The sequence below is a fragment of the Tursiops truncatus genome, chromosome X, assembly GCF_011762595.2.
Source record: "Tursiops truncatus isolate mTurTru1 chromosome X, mTurTru1.mat.Y, whole genome shotgun sequence".
In the NCBI taxonomy this organism is placed as follows: domain Eukaryota; kingdom Metazoa; phylum Chordata; class Mammalia; order Artiodactyla; family Delphinidae; genus Tursiops; species Tursiops truncatus.
The window spans coordinates 28,811,821-28,826,848 of record NC_047055.1 but is presented as its reverse complement, the minus strand read 5'-3'; the positions used below and the strand labels follow the sequence as shown (position 1 = coordinate 28,826,848).

General features: G+C 43.8%; 1 protein-coding gene across 1 annotated transcript; it reads left to right on the top strand.

Annotated features, from left to right (window-relative positions):
- Window positions 1-6,804: 6,804 nt before the first annotated feature.
- On the top strand, window positions 6,805-14,730 carry PGRMC1 (progesterone receptor membrane component 1). The gene is made up of 3 exons (XM_033849369.2): window positions 6,805-7,210; window positions 10,541-10,696; window positions 13,426-14,730. Exons 1-3 carry the CDS (start codon window positions 6,886-6,888, stop codon window positions 13,527-13,529), a joined length of 585 nt encoding a protein of 194 aa, XP_033705260.1. The 5' UTR covers window positions 6,805-6,885; the 3' UTR covers window positions 13,530-14,730.
- The last annotated feature ends 298 nt before the right edge of the window (window positions 14,731-15,028 follow it).

The following is a 15,028-nucleotide window of genomic DNA, read 5'->3' as shown; positions in this document are numbered from 1 at the left end:
TTCAATAAAAAAAGGAGCACAAGCGTTATTCCATACAAAGGGTTTAGAACATTGCCTGGCACATAATAAGTGCTCACGTAAGTGCCCAAGTAATGTTAGCTATTACTAAAGATGCAGATTCTCAGACTTTACTTTAGACCTACTGGCTCAGAATCTTTGAGGGCTGATCCTAGGAATAGACATTTTATAAGTACCTTCTCCCCTCTCCAAATTATTCCGATGCTCACCGAAGCTTGAGAACCACTGGTTTTCCTAGAAAAATCATCAATTTCCTTGTCCATCTGGCAAACATTTTCAGGACTCAGCTCAAATGTCACCTCTTGTACAAAACCTTCCTGGATCAGACCTCTCATCCCTCCTTTGCCTGCCTCCCTCTTACCGTGTGTAGACCACGATCACAGCATCTATGACACTTTGGCTGTCTGTTTCCCCTTACTAGACAGTGAGCTCCTTCCTTGGGGGCAAAGACTTTGAATCCCCAGCACCTACCACAGAGCCTAGCATGAAACAGGAGTTCAAGAGAGGATGGTCAAGAGGATGTGACGGGCACACCCATTTTGGGTCTCTTTAGAACCTCAGCACCAAGTGCTGCCTACTCTAGTCTCTGAAATTGAAAGTGTGGCATCCATATACTCCTATTACTTAAGACATAGTTGGCAACTTTGGAATTTTTTTAAATTTTATTGACGTATAGTTGATTTGGAATTTTGTATTTATCCCTTAAAAGTTTGAACTTTGTATTGCTTTCTATAATAATGAAAGAAATTTATGCTCACTATATAAAAAAGTAAGCAAAAATTACCCATAATCTCACAACCCAGAGATAACTGTTATTAACTTTTATGTGTATTTCTTTCATATTTTTTTCTATACATGTATATTTAACATAATGGGTTGCCATGTTCAAATCAAGTCCACAAAAGAAAAGGGAACCCTCCTACACTGTTGGTGGGAATGTAAGTTGGTGCAGCCACTATGGAAAACAGTATGGAGGTTCCTCAGAAAACTAAAAATAAAGCTACGATACGATCCAGCAATCCCACTCCTGGCATATACCTGGACAAAACTATAATTCAAAAAGATACATGCACACCTATGTTCATAGCAGCACTATTCACAATAGCCAAGACATGGAAACAACCTAAATGTCCATTGACAGATGAATGGATAAAGAAGATGTGGTACATATATACAATGGACTACTACTCAGCCATAAAAAAGGACAAAGTAATGCCATTTGCAGCAACCTGGATGCAACTAGAGATTATCATACTAAGTGAAATAAGTCAAAGAGAAAGACAAATACCATATGATATCACTCATATGTGGAATCTAAAATATGACACAAATGAACCTATCTACAAAACAGAAACAGACTCATAGACATATACAACAGACTTGTAGTTGCCAAGGGGGGAGGGAGGAGGGAAAGGGATGGACTGAGAGTTTGGGGTTAGTAGATGCAAACTACTACATTTAAAATGGATAAACAACAAGATCCTACTGTACAGCACAGGGAACTATACCCAATCTCTTGGGATAAACCATAATGGAAAAGAATATTTAGAAGTAATGTATATAAGTGTATACCTGAGCCACTTTGCTGTACAGCAGAAATTAGCACAACATTGTAAATCAACTATACTTCAATGAAAAGAAATTTAAAAAAGACAAATCAAGTCCACAAATATTTATTGAGCTCCTACTATATGCCAGCCACTAGTCTAAGCACAGGGGATACAGCAGCGAAGGAAATAAACAAAATCTCTGTTCTCATATAACTCACAGTCACGTTGGAGGAGATGACCAAAAAAGTGAGTAAACGATACTGCGATGGAGAAAAATAAATTTGAGAAGGAAGGAAGGAGAGTTGGGGGAGGGTGTTTCGAGATTTGAAAGCAGTGAGGGAATGATCCATGAGGCTATCTGGGGAAGAACAGTCCAGCAAAAGGTCTCATAAGTACGGAGGAATTGGAATATGCCTGATTGTTCAAGGGCCAGCGAGGTGGCCACTGTGGCTGGAGCACAGTGACCAGGGAAGGAAGTGGGAATGAGGTCCTAAAGCCTTAAAGGTAAAGGCAGGGTGGGGCGGTGCAAACCCTGTAGGGCCTTTAGGCGGCTGTAAGAACTTTGGGCTTTTATTCTGAGTGAGATGGAGAGCATCTCTGGATACTTAACATGGTTTCCAGTTCTTTGCTACCATGTATTGGGCTTTGTGATTTTTCTGTACAAATCACTACTCATATCTCTGAGTACTTCCCTAGAAAAAATTTCTAGAAGATAAATTCTTTGGTCACAGGGTACAAATACTTTGAGGCTCTTGTTGCATATTGCCAAGACTGCTTTCTAGAAAGTCTGCATCCACTTACGATGTAATTTATTTTTTTGATCTTTAAAATCAGTTTTTTTAATTGGAGTAGAGTTGCTTTACAATGTTGTGTTAGTTTCTGCTGTACAGCAAAGTGAATCAGTCATACGTATACATATATCCCCTCCTTTTTGGATTTCCTTCCCATTTAGGTCACCACAGAACACCAAGTAGAGGCCCCTGTGCTATACAGTAGGTTCTCATTAGTTATCTATTTTATTACAATATAATCGAATTCAACAAATATTTATTGATCACCTACTACATGGCAGACAGGAAATACACTGGTGAACAAGATGACTCTTTCATCCTAGCAATTTCACTCTGGCCAGCATTGTGTCAGAGCGCTTGCCAACACTGAGTTCTTAAAAAGCTTCAAGCAACAAAAGGTAGAAAAGAATGCTCCAATAATTTGAATGATGAGAAATGATATGTTGCTATTACACTCCTTTGGGTTTATTTGATTATGAGTGAGGTTGAATTCCTTCCTACACCTTTTCTAGCTAATCAGTCAATTGTCCTATTTTTCTTTAAGAGTTCTTTAAAACCTTTGAAAATAGTTTAAAGGAGGCAAGAGGTTTGGAAACATTAAAAGATTTAACATATATCTTGGGAAATAAGTAGTTCTCAGGTCAAATACATAGGCTTTAGACACTGATTTGAAGAAAAGAATATATATAATGCGACTCTCATGTTCTGGAGAGGGCTTTTTAGTCAGGAGCACCTGGCTTATTTCCAGAGAACCTGAGAATTGTCACTCTGTACGAGACCTTCCCACTGAGCGCTGTGACATGAGCTGGAATGGTAGGAGGCTTGCCTTCAACAATCTCAACATCTCAGTGTTTACCTAATAGCCCGCTTTATTGAACATCAAATCTGCTTTGAAAGCATTTATATTTTCAAGCTGTATCACTTCTTGAGGTTTTCAATGGCACAAATTTTCTAACCTCTGTATGAAGTAGGACTTTAATCCTTTAACCCTCCGAGGGTGTACCCTGCTACAGAGGTATAGCAGGAAGGACACTGGACTGTGATAAGTGAAAATTTTTAAACCCCCATCCCTCCATAAAAACATTTCCCCCTGCTTTTTATTGAGATATAAGTGACATATAACATTGTGTATGTTTAAGGTGCATGACATATTGATTTGTTACATTCATATTGTTATAGACTGCCACTGTCGTGTTAGCTAAAACCTCTGTCACCTCACATAATTATCATTTCTTCTAGTGGTGGGAACAATTAAGATCTAGTCTGTTAGCAAGTTTAATGTTTATAATATGATTTTGTTGTCTACGATCACTGTACTGCATATTAGATCTCCAGGACTTATTTATCTACTAGTTGCAAATATGTGTCCTTAAACATCTCTCCTATCCCCCCACCCCCAGCCCCTGGTAACCATCATTCCACAATCTGTTTTTTAAAGTTTAGTTTAGTTTTGTTATTTTTTTTTTTTCAGATTCCACATATCAGTGATATCACACAGTATTTGTCTTTCTCTGTCTGACGTTTTCCCCACTTTTAATAGCGGTTACCTTTGAGGAGAGAACCAGGGGTGAGAAGAGGGGATTTAATTTACCTTTTGCATCTTTCCATAGTTTGAATTTTATAAACTTAAACAAATATAACTTTCAAAACTGTCCAACATGGTTTATCTGGGTGGGAGCTAATGGCTTGTTCTTATTTTTTACTTTGTATCTCTGTTTGTCAGGGGGAAAAACCCCTGAAGAATCCTTTATTATTTTAAAAATTTCCGTAGTTTTGTAAAACAAAATCTGTGTGTGTGTGTCTCATATGTCTGCAGGCATATAGACCAAACTGCTAATGTGTGGGCCGGATTTAAAGATTGTTTGGGGAGCTGGGAGGGGGAGAAACGAGTTTCACTTTTTACTTTATACACTTACATACTGTTTAGGTTTGTTGTAGTGAACATGTATTATAATACATTCTACACTTTTTCAGAGAAGAAATAATAAACCATTTTTCCCCCTGAGGCTAAAAGGGACATGTGCTCATTCTGGAAAATGTAGACTAATATAAAGAAGAAGCTAACAATCACAACAGTTAACATTTGAGCATGTTTCCTTTCGGGTTTCCTTTTATGCATTTTTTTTTTACATAGTTGAGTTCATGCTGTGTATAGTTTTGTATCCTGTTTTTCTCTCTTAAGATTAAAACACAAGCATTTTCCTGCGTCATGCATGATCACATTTGGATGGCTGCATCATACACCATTTTATGGTTTTGTCACAATCCAAGTGGATTAGTCAGCTATCTCTTGAAGTTGAACATTTAGGTTGTTTTCAGTATTTCCATATTACAAATGATTCTTTGATGAGCATCTTAGCAATGAAATCTTCATTTGCATTTCTAAATGTTTCCTTGGGATAGATTCCTAGCGGTGGAATTACTGAACCAAAGAGTAGATTTCCAGAAGTGGGATCAGTGGATTGAAAATATTTTTATGGATAACAAAAGGTTATACCAATGTCTACTCCCCCCAACAGTGTACAAGCGTCTAGCGCACAGCTCTCTGGCCAGCATTGTATATCACCCCAACCTTTTTTTTATTGTATATCACCCCAACCTTTTTTGTGTGTGTGTCTTTTATCCTTTCTATAGGAAAGTGGTAGGTGACAGTGTCATCTCCATTTTTCATTGCTGAGACTGAACATTTTTCATATGCTTATTCACCATTGGTATCCCTTCTCCCGTGAACTCCCTATTTCAATTTTTGCCCATTCATTGACTAGACTCTTAGATTTTTCTTGTCAATCGAAATGAGCTCTTAAAAGATATTAACCCTTTGCCATATTTGCTGCAAATGTAAATATTTTTCACAAGTTTTTTGGTTTTTTAAATGTCTTGGCCGTACACAGTTTTTTTTAAGATAATTAGGTTCTAACTACAGCCGAGTGCCCCCAGTCTCAGCCTGTTTCCCCTTGATTAAATTGAAGAGGTTTGACGGAAGATCTGGAAAGGCCATTTCAGCTAATCCTAAATTTAGATCTGTGAATAAAAGTGTGTGGGCCCGATTTAAAGATTGTTCAGTTCATATGCACTTTTTAAACGATTTAAGAAGATGGGGTGGGGGCAGGGATGGAAGCAGTTTGTGCCAGAAATTTTTCAAATTCTGAGGTAAGAAGCCAATTCTCTCCAGTCTCCTGCCTGTTGGGAGGGGGAGTAAATTTTGTGCAAGAACTCTTGATGGAAAAGTACTGCTCTGGGCTGCAGATGTGTACATGGCTTGGTTTTAATTATTTTTCCCCCTTCTCTCTATCCTTGCTTCCGCTCCCCTCCCCCTGCCACCATAAAGAGGGCGGCCAGATTAGGACTCTGAAGGGTATAGACTCTGCTTCCTCCGTAAGGCCGCTCCTGTGCAGCCGGTTAGCACATCAAAGGCCGGATGAAATACCGAGGAAACGAAGGGACCAAACCTAGGATCCTTCCAAACTCCCACCTTCCTCTGGGCTCCAGCACAGGGCTATTGTGACTGCCAAGGACAGCTCGACCGACTTCAAATAGAAGAACGCTGCCAAACAAAGAAACTCTGGTCATTATTCCGAGCAAAACAAACAAAAATAAACAAACAAAAAAACGCAACAGAACGTTTTTTGCTGATGCAAGAGCAAATCAGTGATTGCAATGAGATTGAGCAAATCAGTGACTGCAAAAGGATTTAGTGTTCCAAAAACGAACCCAAAGCAAATCGGACGATCCGATCTGTTTTCCCCAGATATTGGGAGAGCTGTCAGATGAGGCCTGTGCACTGACTTTAGCTATCCCGGGGGTGTCTGCCCCACAGCATCTGGTGGGGGGAGGATTGGAGAAAGGTCGTCAAGGGCAGCGAATGGGGATTCCCAAGGTGAAAATGGGTAGTCTGGGTCTCTAGGGTGGGAAAGGAGCTCAAGGAGTGAGTTTCCCGTCTCCTAAGAGAGCCTCGTGGTCCCAAGGGTTGGCCGGGGAAAGATGAGTCTTCGGATTGGAAGGCGGGGAGAAGCTTAAAGCAGGGGAAATGGAGTTGAAGTGTTTCGCTCGCATCAGGTGGCGGACGGGGCCTCACACAGAACCTGGCAAGGCCGAGCGGGTCGGTGTGCGACGAGCAACTGGGGGTGCGGAGGAGGGCAGCGTGCTGCGTCGCGGTTAGCTAGAGGATGGCGTGGGGATGGCGTGAGGCTGGGGCCAGGCCTCGCAGGTATTGCTGAAGGGAGTGCTCCGCAATCTCGGCGCCTGGGTATGCAGGATCCGGCTGGGGGAGGGGAGCCACTATCCCGAGGCAAGGTGGGGGGCCTGACCTAGGCGGGGCCCGACTGAGCAGCGCCGGGAGCTTCGGAGGCCGCGGGGAGGCGGGGCTGAGAGGCTCCGCCCATCCGGCCCCGCCACCGCCTGGCTCCGCCTCCTCCGCTGGCTAGTCACTGTCCGCCGGGCCCCGCGCGCCACTAGCTCGCGGAGAGGGAGGAGAAAGCCAGTTCCGGAGCCCTCCCTATCCCGGCCCAACCTTTGCTCTAGCGATAATGGCTGCCGAGGATGTGGCGGGGACCGGCGCCGACCCGAGCGAGCTAGAGGGCGGCGGGCTGCTGCACGAGATTTTCACGTCGCCGCTCAACCTGCTGCTGCTCGGCCTCTGCATCTTCCTGCTTTACAAGATCGTGCGCGGGGACCAGCCGACGGCCAGCGACAGCGACGACGACGAGCCGCCCCCGCTGCCCCGCCTTAAGCGGCGCGACTTCACCCCTGCCGAGCTGCGGCGCTTCGACGGCGTCCAGGACCCGCGTATACTCATGGCCATCAACGGCAAGGTGTTCGACGTGACCAAAGGCCGCAAGTTCTACGGGCCTGGTACGGCGGCCGGCCGGGGGCCCCAAAGACAAAAGAAGGGGCCCCGGCACGGGGCTGGGTCCCGGAGAGGCGAGGGGGAGCGGGGCGCCCCCGGGGAGGTGGGGGCGGAATGGCGGCAAGCCGGGGAGGGCGGGGCAGGGCGGCTCCCCGGGCGGGCAGGGGGCAAGAGGCGTCCTAGAAGGGCTGCGGGCCAGTGGGGGACGCAGAATTCCCGGTCCGCGCCGCCAGCCCCGGCGTGGGCTGGAGGAAGACGGCTGAAGCGCTTAAGCCGGGGGCGGGTGGGTGAGGTCGCGAGGCTGGAAGGTGGAGGCCGGGGGTGGTGGTACAGCAGAGCGCAGTGTTGGGGGGTTTCGAAGGTATCGGGTTTGAGGGTTCCTGGAAGGAGGGGATGGTGTCCAGCTGGAGAAAGGAAATGAGGGTGTCTCGAGGGAAACCTGACGGGGGGGAGGGCGGGAGGAGGTAGGGAGGTCCAGCCTTGGAGGGGACGCGAAGGCCGATGACGCCAGGAGTAGCCATGGTGGAATGTGAGGTTCTGGGAGAAGGGAATCGGAGATGGGATTAGCAGCAGGTAGGAGCATTGTGCGTGGCGCTGAGTGATGTGTGTGTGCGTATTCGGTGTATGCGGCTTGTCGTATGAGTGTGTGTGCGTGAGCGCGCGTGCGCTAGGAATGTGGCATGTGTCAGGTATGTGTGTGGCATGTGTTTGGTATGTGTGTGCGCGCGTGCTGTGTGTGGCAGACGGGGAAGGCTGGGAGGTGAACAAGGGAGGCTCCATGGGGGAAGGGAGCTGGATGAGGAAGGCTGAATGTAGCGGACGACAGGAATGTGGCAAGACGAGAAGGTAGCACAGTATTATACTCCGTAGCAGGAGAGAAAGGACTAGAAGCCAAAAAAAAAAAAAAAAAAAATTAAAATGGAGGGAGGGAGAAATGGGAGGATCCGGAGAAACAAGAGGGTAGGGCTATGACGGCCGCTGGGTGTGGGGATTTCAGGAAAAGCCAACCGGAGGGGAAATGAGGGGTGGGTGACTGCTGAGCTGTTGGAGGGGGACAGGCTTGACGGGGCCTTGGAGATGAGGCTTTTCCAAGCTTGGTTGCGGATCAGAATCACCTGATGCGCTTGAGGTACAACACAGATTCCTGGCCTAATCTCCCTAACCGCGGGAGGGGGGGAAGATCGAGGAATCTGCATTTTAACACACCCACCCCCAGGCAAATTCGAGAAGAATCCAGGTTTGGAAAGTTCTGCTTTATAGAATGTTTGGATCAGAGGAGGAAGAAGAGATTTTAGCTCCTCCAATATGGATGCCTCTAAAAATAAGGGGGCTCAGGGAGTATGGCCACTGGTCTGGAGATGAGGGAGAGGATAGCAGACAGTGACCTGCCTTCATTCCCGCTCCTGGTCTGTTTTACTTTCCCAGTCCAGCTCATCAAAATCAGATGTGCTAAGGTTCTTAAGGAACTCTCCCACTTAGCAGTTCTTCCTCGTGGAGGATTTTAGAAGACCTGCTTTCTGTAGGCATGTAATGGTCAAGGTAATTTGAAAACCACACCTACGTTATTTGTCACTTACAGTGGCACACCTAAAGGCATTATCAGTAAGCATAATCGTGTCAATATCTGTTCTTACTGAGCTACACCATAAAGCAAGTGAAATGTGTGCCTGGAGCATCATCATATGATTGTAGTTTGCAAAGTCATTGAGAGGAATGTAGGCCTGTGTACAGAGCCCCAAACTGGGAGTCAGGCAACCTGGGTTCTCCGCCTGGTTGGATCACTGACCAGCTGTGTGACCTGGAGCAAAACACTGTTCTCTCTGGGCCTTAGTTGCCCCTCTTTAAAATGATAAGGATGGCCCATTGTGAGAACTTTCAGTCTCTACCTGCACTATTGTCCGGTGAGGCCATGAATATGTGACAATATCATTTGGAAATTATACTTGATGTTATAAAGGATTCCTAAAAATTAATTATTATTTTTAATGATATTATTGTATGCCTGGCACTTTTGTGGGTGCTGGGAATATAGCAGTGAACAAAACAGGCACAAATCTGCTCCTGGAGCTTACATTCTAGTGACTCTACATTCTGGTGAATAATATATATACTTCAAAGACTTTCAATGCTCCCCTCAGATTGTTTAAGTATTCTGTGACCATAATTTCTGAAATGGTGAGGTCCAAACCCGTACACTTGGCCTATTTACCTTCTCTAGTGGAAATGGTAGTATGTAATGATGATTAAAAATAACCATTTTTCTTTGGCATTTTAAAGTTGATCATACATTTCATCTAATTTGTAAAAATAAAAGAATCCTAGTGGATTGAGGTTTCAGGTGGCCAGGTCGTAATGAAACTTGATCTGTTCTCATACTTGGCATGGTGGTTACCTACAAACTTTTTCATGTCAGACTTGCTACTCAGTCCACCTTTGGGGAAACAACACATTGTTTAAAGTACACTGGCTTCTCTTCATTTACTTGTGCAATATTTAAATATGTCTAAAAATCCACTTTAAGTACCTACAGAATGATTCACTGCTCTCTTAGACAAAAATTTAGTATCATATATAATAGCATAATACTACGTATAATAGCATTCAGATATCTTATAGAATTTTCACAGTCTTCAAGCCCACCCAAAACAGGGTGACAAACCTGAGCCCCGTGCCATCTCCTTTGTTGACACTGAAGATTATGTAACCTGTGGATAGATTTCTGAACCACTGATATTCATAAAATGATTTCTCCTGCAGATGCCACATGTTAATGTTTAACACGGTCTAGTCGTGCAACCAAAGATCTCTATAAGATGCTCTTGACTCATTAAATTGTATCAGAGTATGTTTATAAGAAGATGTTTTCATTTACACTTTAGTGTTTCTTATCTTCAGAATCCGTAACTTTCACTGATGCAGCCCAAGTGCCTAGAACAGAGCCAGGCTCCAGGTTCAATATCCAGAAGTTGAATTCTGACCCACGAATTCACTATTATCTTGGATCATTCCCTACTAACACCTTCCCCCCCAGGAGATAATCATTTATGGCTTTTTTATTAGCCGTTTGAAAATCACAAGAAATGAATGCTAATGTATAGCATTTTGATTTAGTTTTAGTTGTTTAAAAGTTTAATGACAACAGGTCTTTCAGTATCCACTAGGTAATGATCAAAGGATCAACATTACTTATGGTTTCCAAATGGAATCTGACATTCAAAAAGCAGGCTCTCCATGTTAATGGGTAAGGAAGCCATTTTCTGTGTGTGAACCACAGAGAAATTGACTGCCTAATAAATAATCGACTTTGGTTTTGTTTTGTTGTTTTTTTTTTAAAGAGGGGCCATACGGGGTCTTTGCCGGAAGAGACGCATCCAGGGGCCTTGCCACATTTTGCCTGGATAAGGAAGCACTGAAGGACGAGTACGATGACCTTTCTGACCTCACTCCTGCCCAGCAGGAGACCCTGAATGACTGGGACTCTCAGTTCACTTGTAAGCGGTTGTTTTTTGTTTTTTTAATTGTGCCTGGATCAAATTTCTACCAGTAATGGGATTCACGGCGGTACAATAGTTATTACTAAGCAGGCTACAACTGGGAAGCATTTTGATAGGCTCCTGAATCTTGGACGGATCAAGTTCATGGCTTGAAGTAATTGCAGCAGTGCTGAGTCACTTGCCGTGATTGCATACCGATTTCTAGCTAGTTCTCTGTGGAAACCTGGGTTTCTGTTTTTTTAAATTTTTGAGAGGTTTGCATAGATTTCACAATAGGATTTGGTGCTTGGTGTGCAGGGGAAAGGAGAGTGGCCATCTTGGCTACAGAAAGAGGGAATTTTCATAAGCCCTCACTTGTAGAACTTGCCGTTTAAAAGCAGCCCACATTTCTGTTAAAGAAAGAGAGACTTGTATTCTACAAAACAGCTTCTCTTTGAATCTAATTGAGCCCAACTATAGGCCTCATCTACAAATGATGTTTATAATCTGCCCGGCAACAATGGTGTCTGCGTTTTTAAGAAGAAAGCAAAAAGGAGACACTTGTTTCCTGGCTTATGGTATGGGCTGAGGTCTTTGCGGGGAAGTAAGGATGGGGGTTAAGTTCGTATTTTGAGATTTGGGGAAGTGGCTTTTGTCCAACCCAAGTGTTTGATGATCACTTTAGCAATATTTCACTGCTAAGAATTTGAATAATAATTTTTCCCAGCTTTGAAACAGTATATAAAGACAGTGACCACTTCCTTGAGGGGGATTTTTCATTGTAAATGTCATTTTCTATTTGCCATTCTCTATAATCTGTTAAATATTATTGGCTTTTTGGGCTAAATCCAACCATTTTCTTTGAAAACAATGCTGACTTCAGAGAGTTCTGGATTAATAATTAGCCAGGTATGGCTCTACCTTTAGAGTCTGGATCCCGAGCAGACTAATAGCTTTCAAGTCCAGAGCAAGTCTTTTTACTCTGAAAACATAATTCAGCTATCTAACAGTCCCTCATTTTTTGCATCTTCAGGATGCCTTTGTAACAATAGATTCTTCTATATGAAACCAATGAGTCGTAATTCATAACTTACAGAGCTCCATTTTCTAGTGCTTGCCTTCATCAGTGGGGTAAAAAGTGTGGTTCCCCCAACCCCTTAAACTAAGGCTAGCCCCAAATACTGTTGTGACACTTCAGCTACACTCAGAGCTGGCGTGGATTCCCCTTAAGGCAGGTCTCTGAGGCGCCACGCGGCTTTTATTTGTCTTGCACAGCCCCAGGCATCTAGGGACTTTTATAAAATGTTCAAATAGGGAAGTTCCAATTGTTCCTGACGATTATTTCACACCAAAGTAGCTCCGGTTGCCTGGTTAAACAGATTGGTTACCCCTCTAATTCCTACCGATACTCAGAAAGAGGAGTTCTTTTGGCCTTTGACACTGAGATGATGAACCCTACGTTAGCTTGGCCCTAATAATACAGGCAATATGGTGGTTGTCTGCTGACTCCATCCCTTCTCAGGTCCCTTACGTCTGGTTGCCCTCTTAAATCTATTTTCTCCAAAGTCTCCAGTGCTCTCTGGTCTCTGTTAGCACTTCCCTTTAACCACGTATAGCTGTTGCCCCGTGTTGGGGGAGAATTCCGTCTCCTGCTCTCCCCTTCACCCACTAGACTGTTATCACTCCTTCCCTTCACTGTCAGACAGCCATCTAGTAATCCGCGGTTGTCCCTAACCATTGCTCCATCCCTCCTTGCTCCCTGCAGTATGGTTTCTAGCCCCACGATTCCGTTGAACCTTCTTTCTCAAACGTTTCTAGGGACCTGCTTCTTGCCAATGCTAATTTCACTTCTCCAGTCCCTGTTGTCAGTCTCCAGTCACGTGCCCCTCCAGAGTGGCTCCCTCTCCAGAGTCCCCGTTTCGGTCCACGGAATCTCCAGTTTTCACTTCATTTACTCATGTTTCCAGCTTCCTTTACGTGTCTCATAGCCTTCCCTTCCCATCCCCACGGACACCCCCTCCTCCTGGCTCTTGTTCCTCTGCATGTGGATCCACCCGCTGGCCTCCTGGTCACCCTGCTCCTGGGCTCTCCTAACCGTAATCTGCCGTGCCCTCTATACACAGTGATACTGTAGTGGCCACAGCACTGTTTTACCCTGTCATTCCTTTGTCGTAAACTTTCAACGCCCTTTGCCACACCCATGGGACAAGTCCGGACTCCTCAGGCTGGCTTTCCACATCTGTCTTAGGATTTCCCCACCCTGTTTGGCTAGCGCTACTCCCAGTCTACCAACTTGGTCAACTTGGTCTCTTTATTGCTCCCCCAGATACATTCGGTCACACCTGCATGCCTTTGTGTGTGGTATTTGCATTTTCTGGAACCCCCTCCCTCCCCGAGTCCTTCTACACATTTTCCAAAGCATATCCTTCTCCCACAAAGTGTTCTGCAACCCTTCCACCTAACTCATAACAAGCCCTTGCTCTGCTAAACCTCCTATGCACTAACACAACTCATTCTGACATTACCTTGCACACTCGTTGTCAGGCATCGCTACCTGTTCTATATTTCTGTCTGCTGCACAAAACTCTAACTCCCTGGGACTTGGCTGGGACTGTGGTATAAACCACCTTCAGGAAGCCCAACGTGCTATTGTGTCGTTCGCAGGCCTCACAAGTGCTTTCAAATGAAATGTCATGATTTTCTCGAAAGCGTGAGAGTGACCATTGTGTCTTCCTCTCTCCTTCCAGTCAAGTATCATCACGTGGGCAAACTGCTGAAGGAGGGGGAGGAGCCCACTGTGTACTCAGATGAGGAGGAGCCAAAGGATGAGAGTGCGCGGAAAAGTGATTAAAGCCTGCAGTGGACGCATATCTATTTTTGTATTTTGCAGAATCATTTGTAACATTCCAGTCTGTCTTTAAAACACGGTGATTTCAATATTTAGAAAAGTTTTGAACTTGCTGTACATTTTTTTAATTAACATCACTAGTGACACTGATAAAGCTAACTTCTGTCTTAGAATGCATGATATGTTCGTGTGTCACAAATTCAGAAAGTGAACTGCAGTGCTGTAATACAAATGTTATTACTGTTTTTCTTCTATCTGTAGTCAGTACAGGCTGCATTTGAATTTGTTTTTTCCTGAGAGACAGGTAAGACATGGGTATTTGCCCCCAAACAGGTAAAAATGTTAAATGTGCAAAGTCCTTCAAGCATCAAGGAACAAAAGGATTAACTTTTAGTCATGATGTTCTCTGAAGACACCAAATCCCTTACTTCTCAATTGACGTAACTGCATGATTTCTGTTTTATCTACCTCTAAAGCAAATCTGCAGTGTTCCACAGGCTTTGGTATTGATTAAAGAGAGGTGTCCAGTAACAAAACGAAATCTCAAAGCTGGGCTCAATTGCAAGAAATCTACTTTCTTTGTTTCCAGTCTGCATCACTGTCCTTGTCCTCCTTGGGACCCTCAGATGCCCTCACTGACATAGTAATCTGCAGTGAGGATTAAAACAGGATGTGAACATTCAAAAGCAAGCTTTGGAAAAAATCAGCTGGCTTGCATAAAAACCTAAAACACATGAATAAGATTAAGATTGTAGGACTATCTTCCCAGTCCCCACGTTCATGGTTATTTTACATGGTTGGACGTGAGAGAGGGGCATGCAGAACAGGAACAGGTGATTGCTCTCCTAAGAGCCTTCACACCCCTGAAGAATAAGGAAACCGAATACATCACTAGCCAAGTGGTTTTTAAAGTGTATTCATAAAGTAACAGTTATTCTTCTGTTGTTACAAAACTATAGCCACTGCAAGAGTAGTAGTCAAGTGTCTTGGTCTTTGATATTGGTCTTTTGGTTAACAATAAACTTAGCTTAAGTAGACTGTACAGTTGTAAGAGTTTGTAAAAGTATTATATGAACAATTAGTGAGGTTTCTTGTAGTTGAATAGTCATTGTATTTTCTTGTGAACTGTGTTTAATGGTTTTACCTCAAATCAGAAAACAAAACGAAGTGCTTTGGTCAGTTAATAAAATGGTTTTACCCAGTATAGTGTGGTGGGTTGCCCTGTTTTTTTAAACCTTAATCTGAGTAACCAGCTTCAAGAGTTTCACTTTTGAGTGACTTTTTTTGTATTCCAAAAGAGACAAGTAAAGGGGCAGAACTTTACAGAGGCCTCACACTACAAACCAAATACCAGCTTGTCCTGTTAAAAAAATAGTGAATTGAATTTATTTTTTGTGACTTGTCAAATTCTGCCTCTTTAAGTCAGAACTTAATAAACTCAGAGGCAGACTTCCACCTTGAGGTCTACGGCAAGGTCACTAAGGAGTAACTCTAGTGAAGAC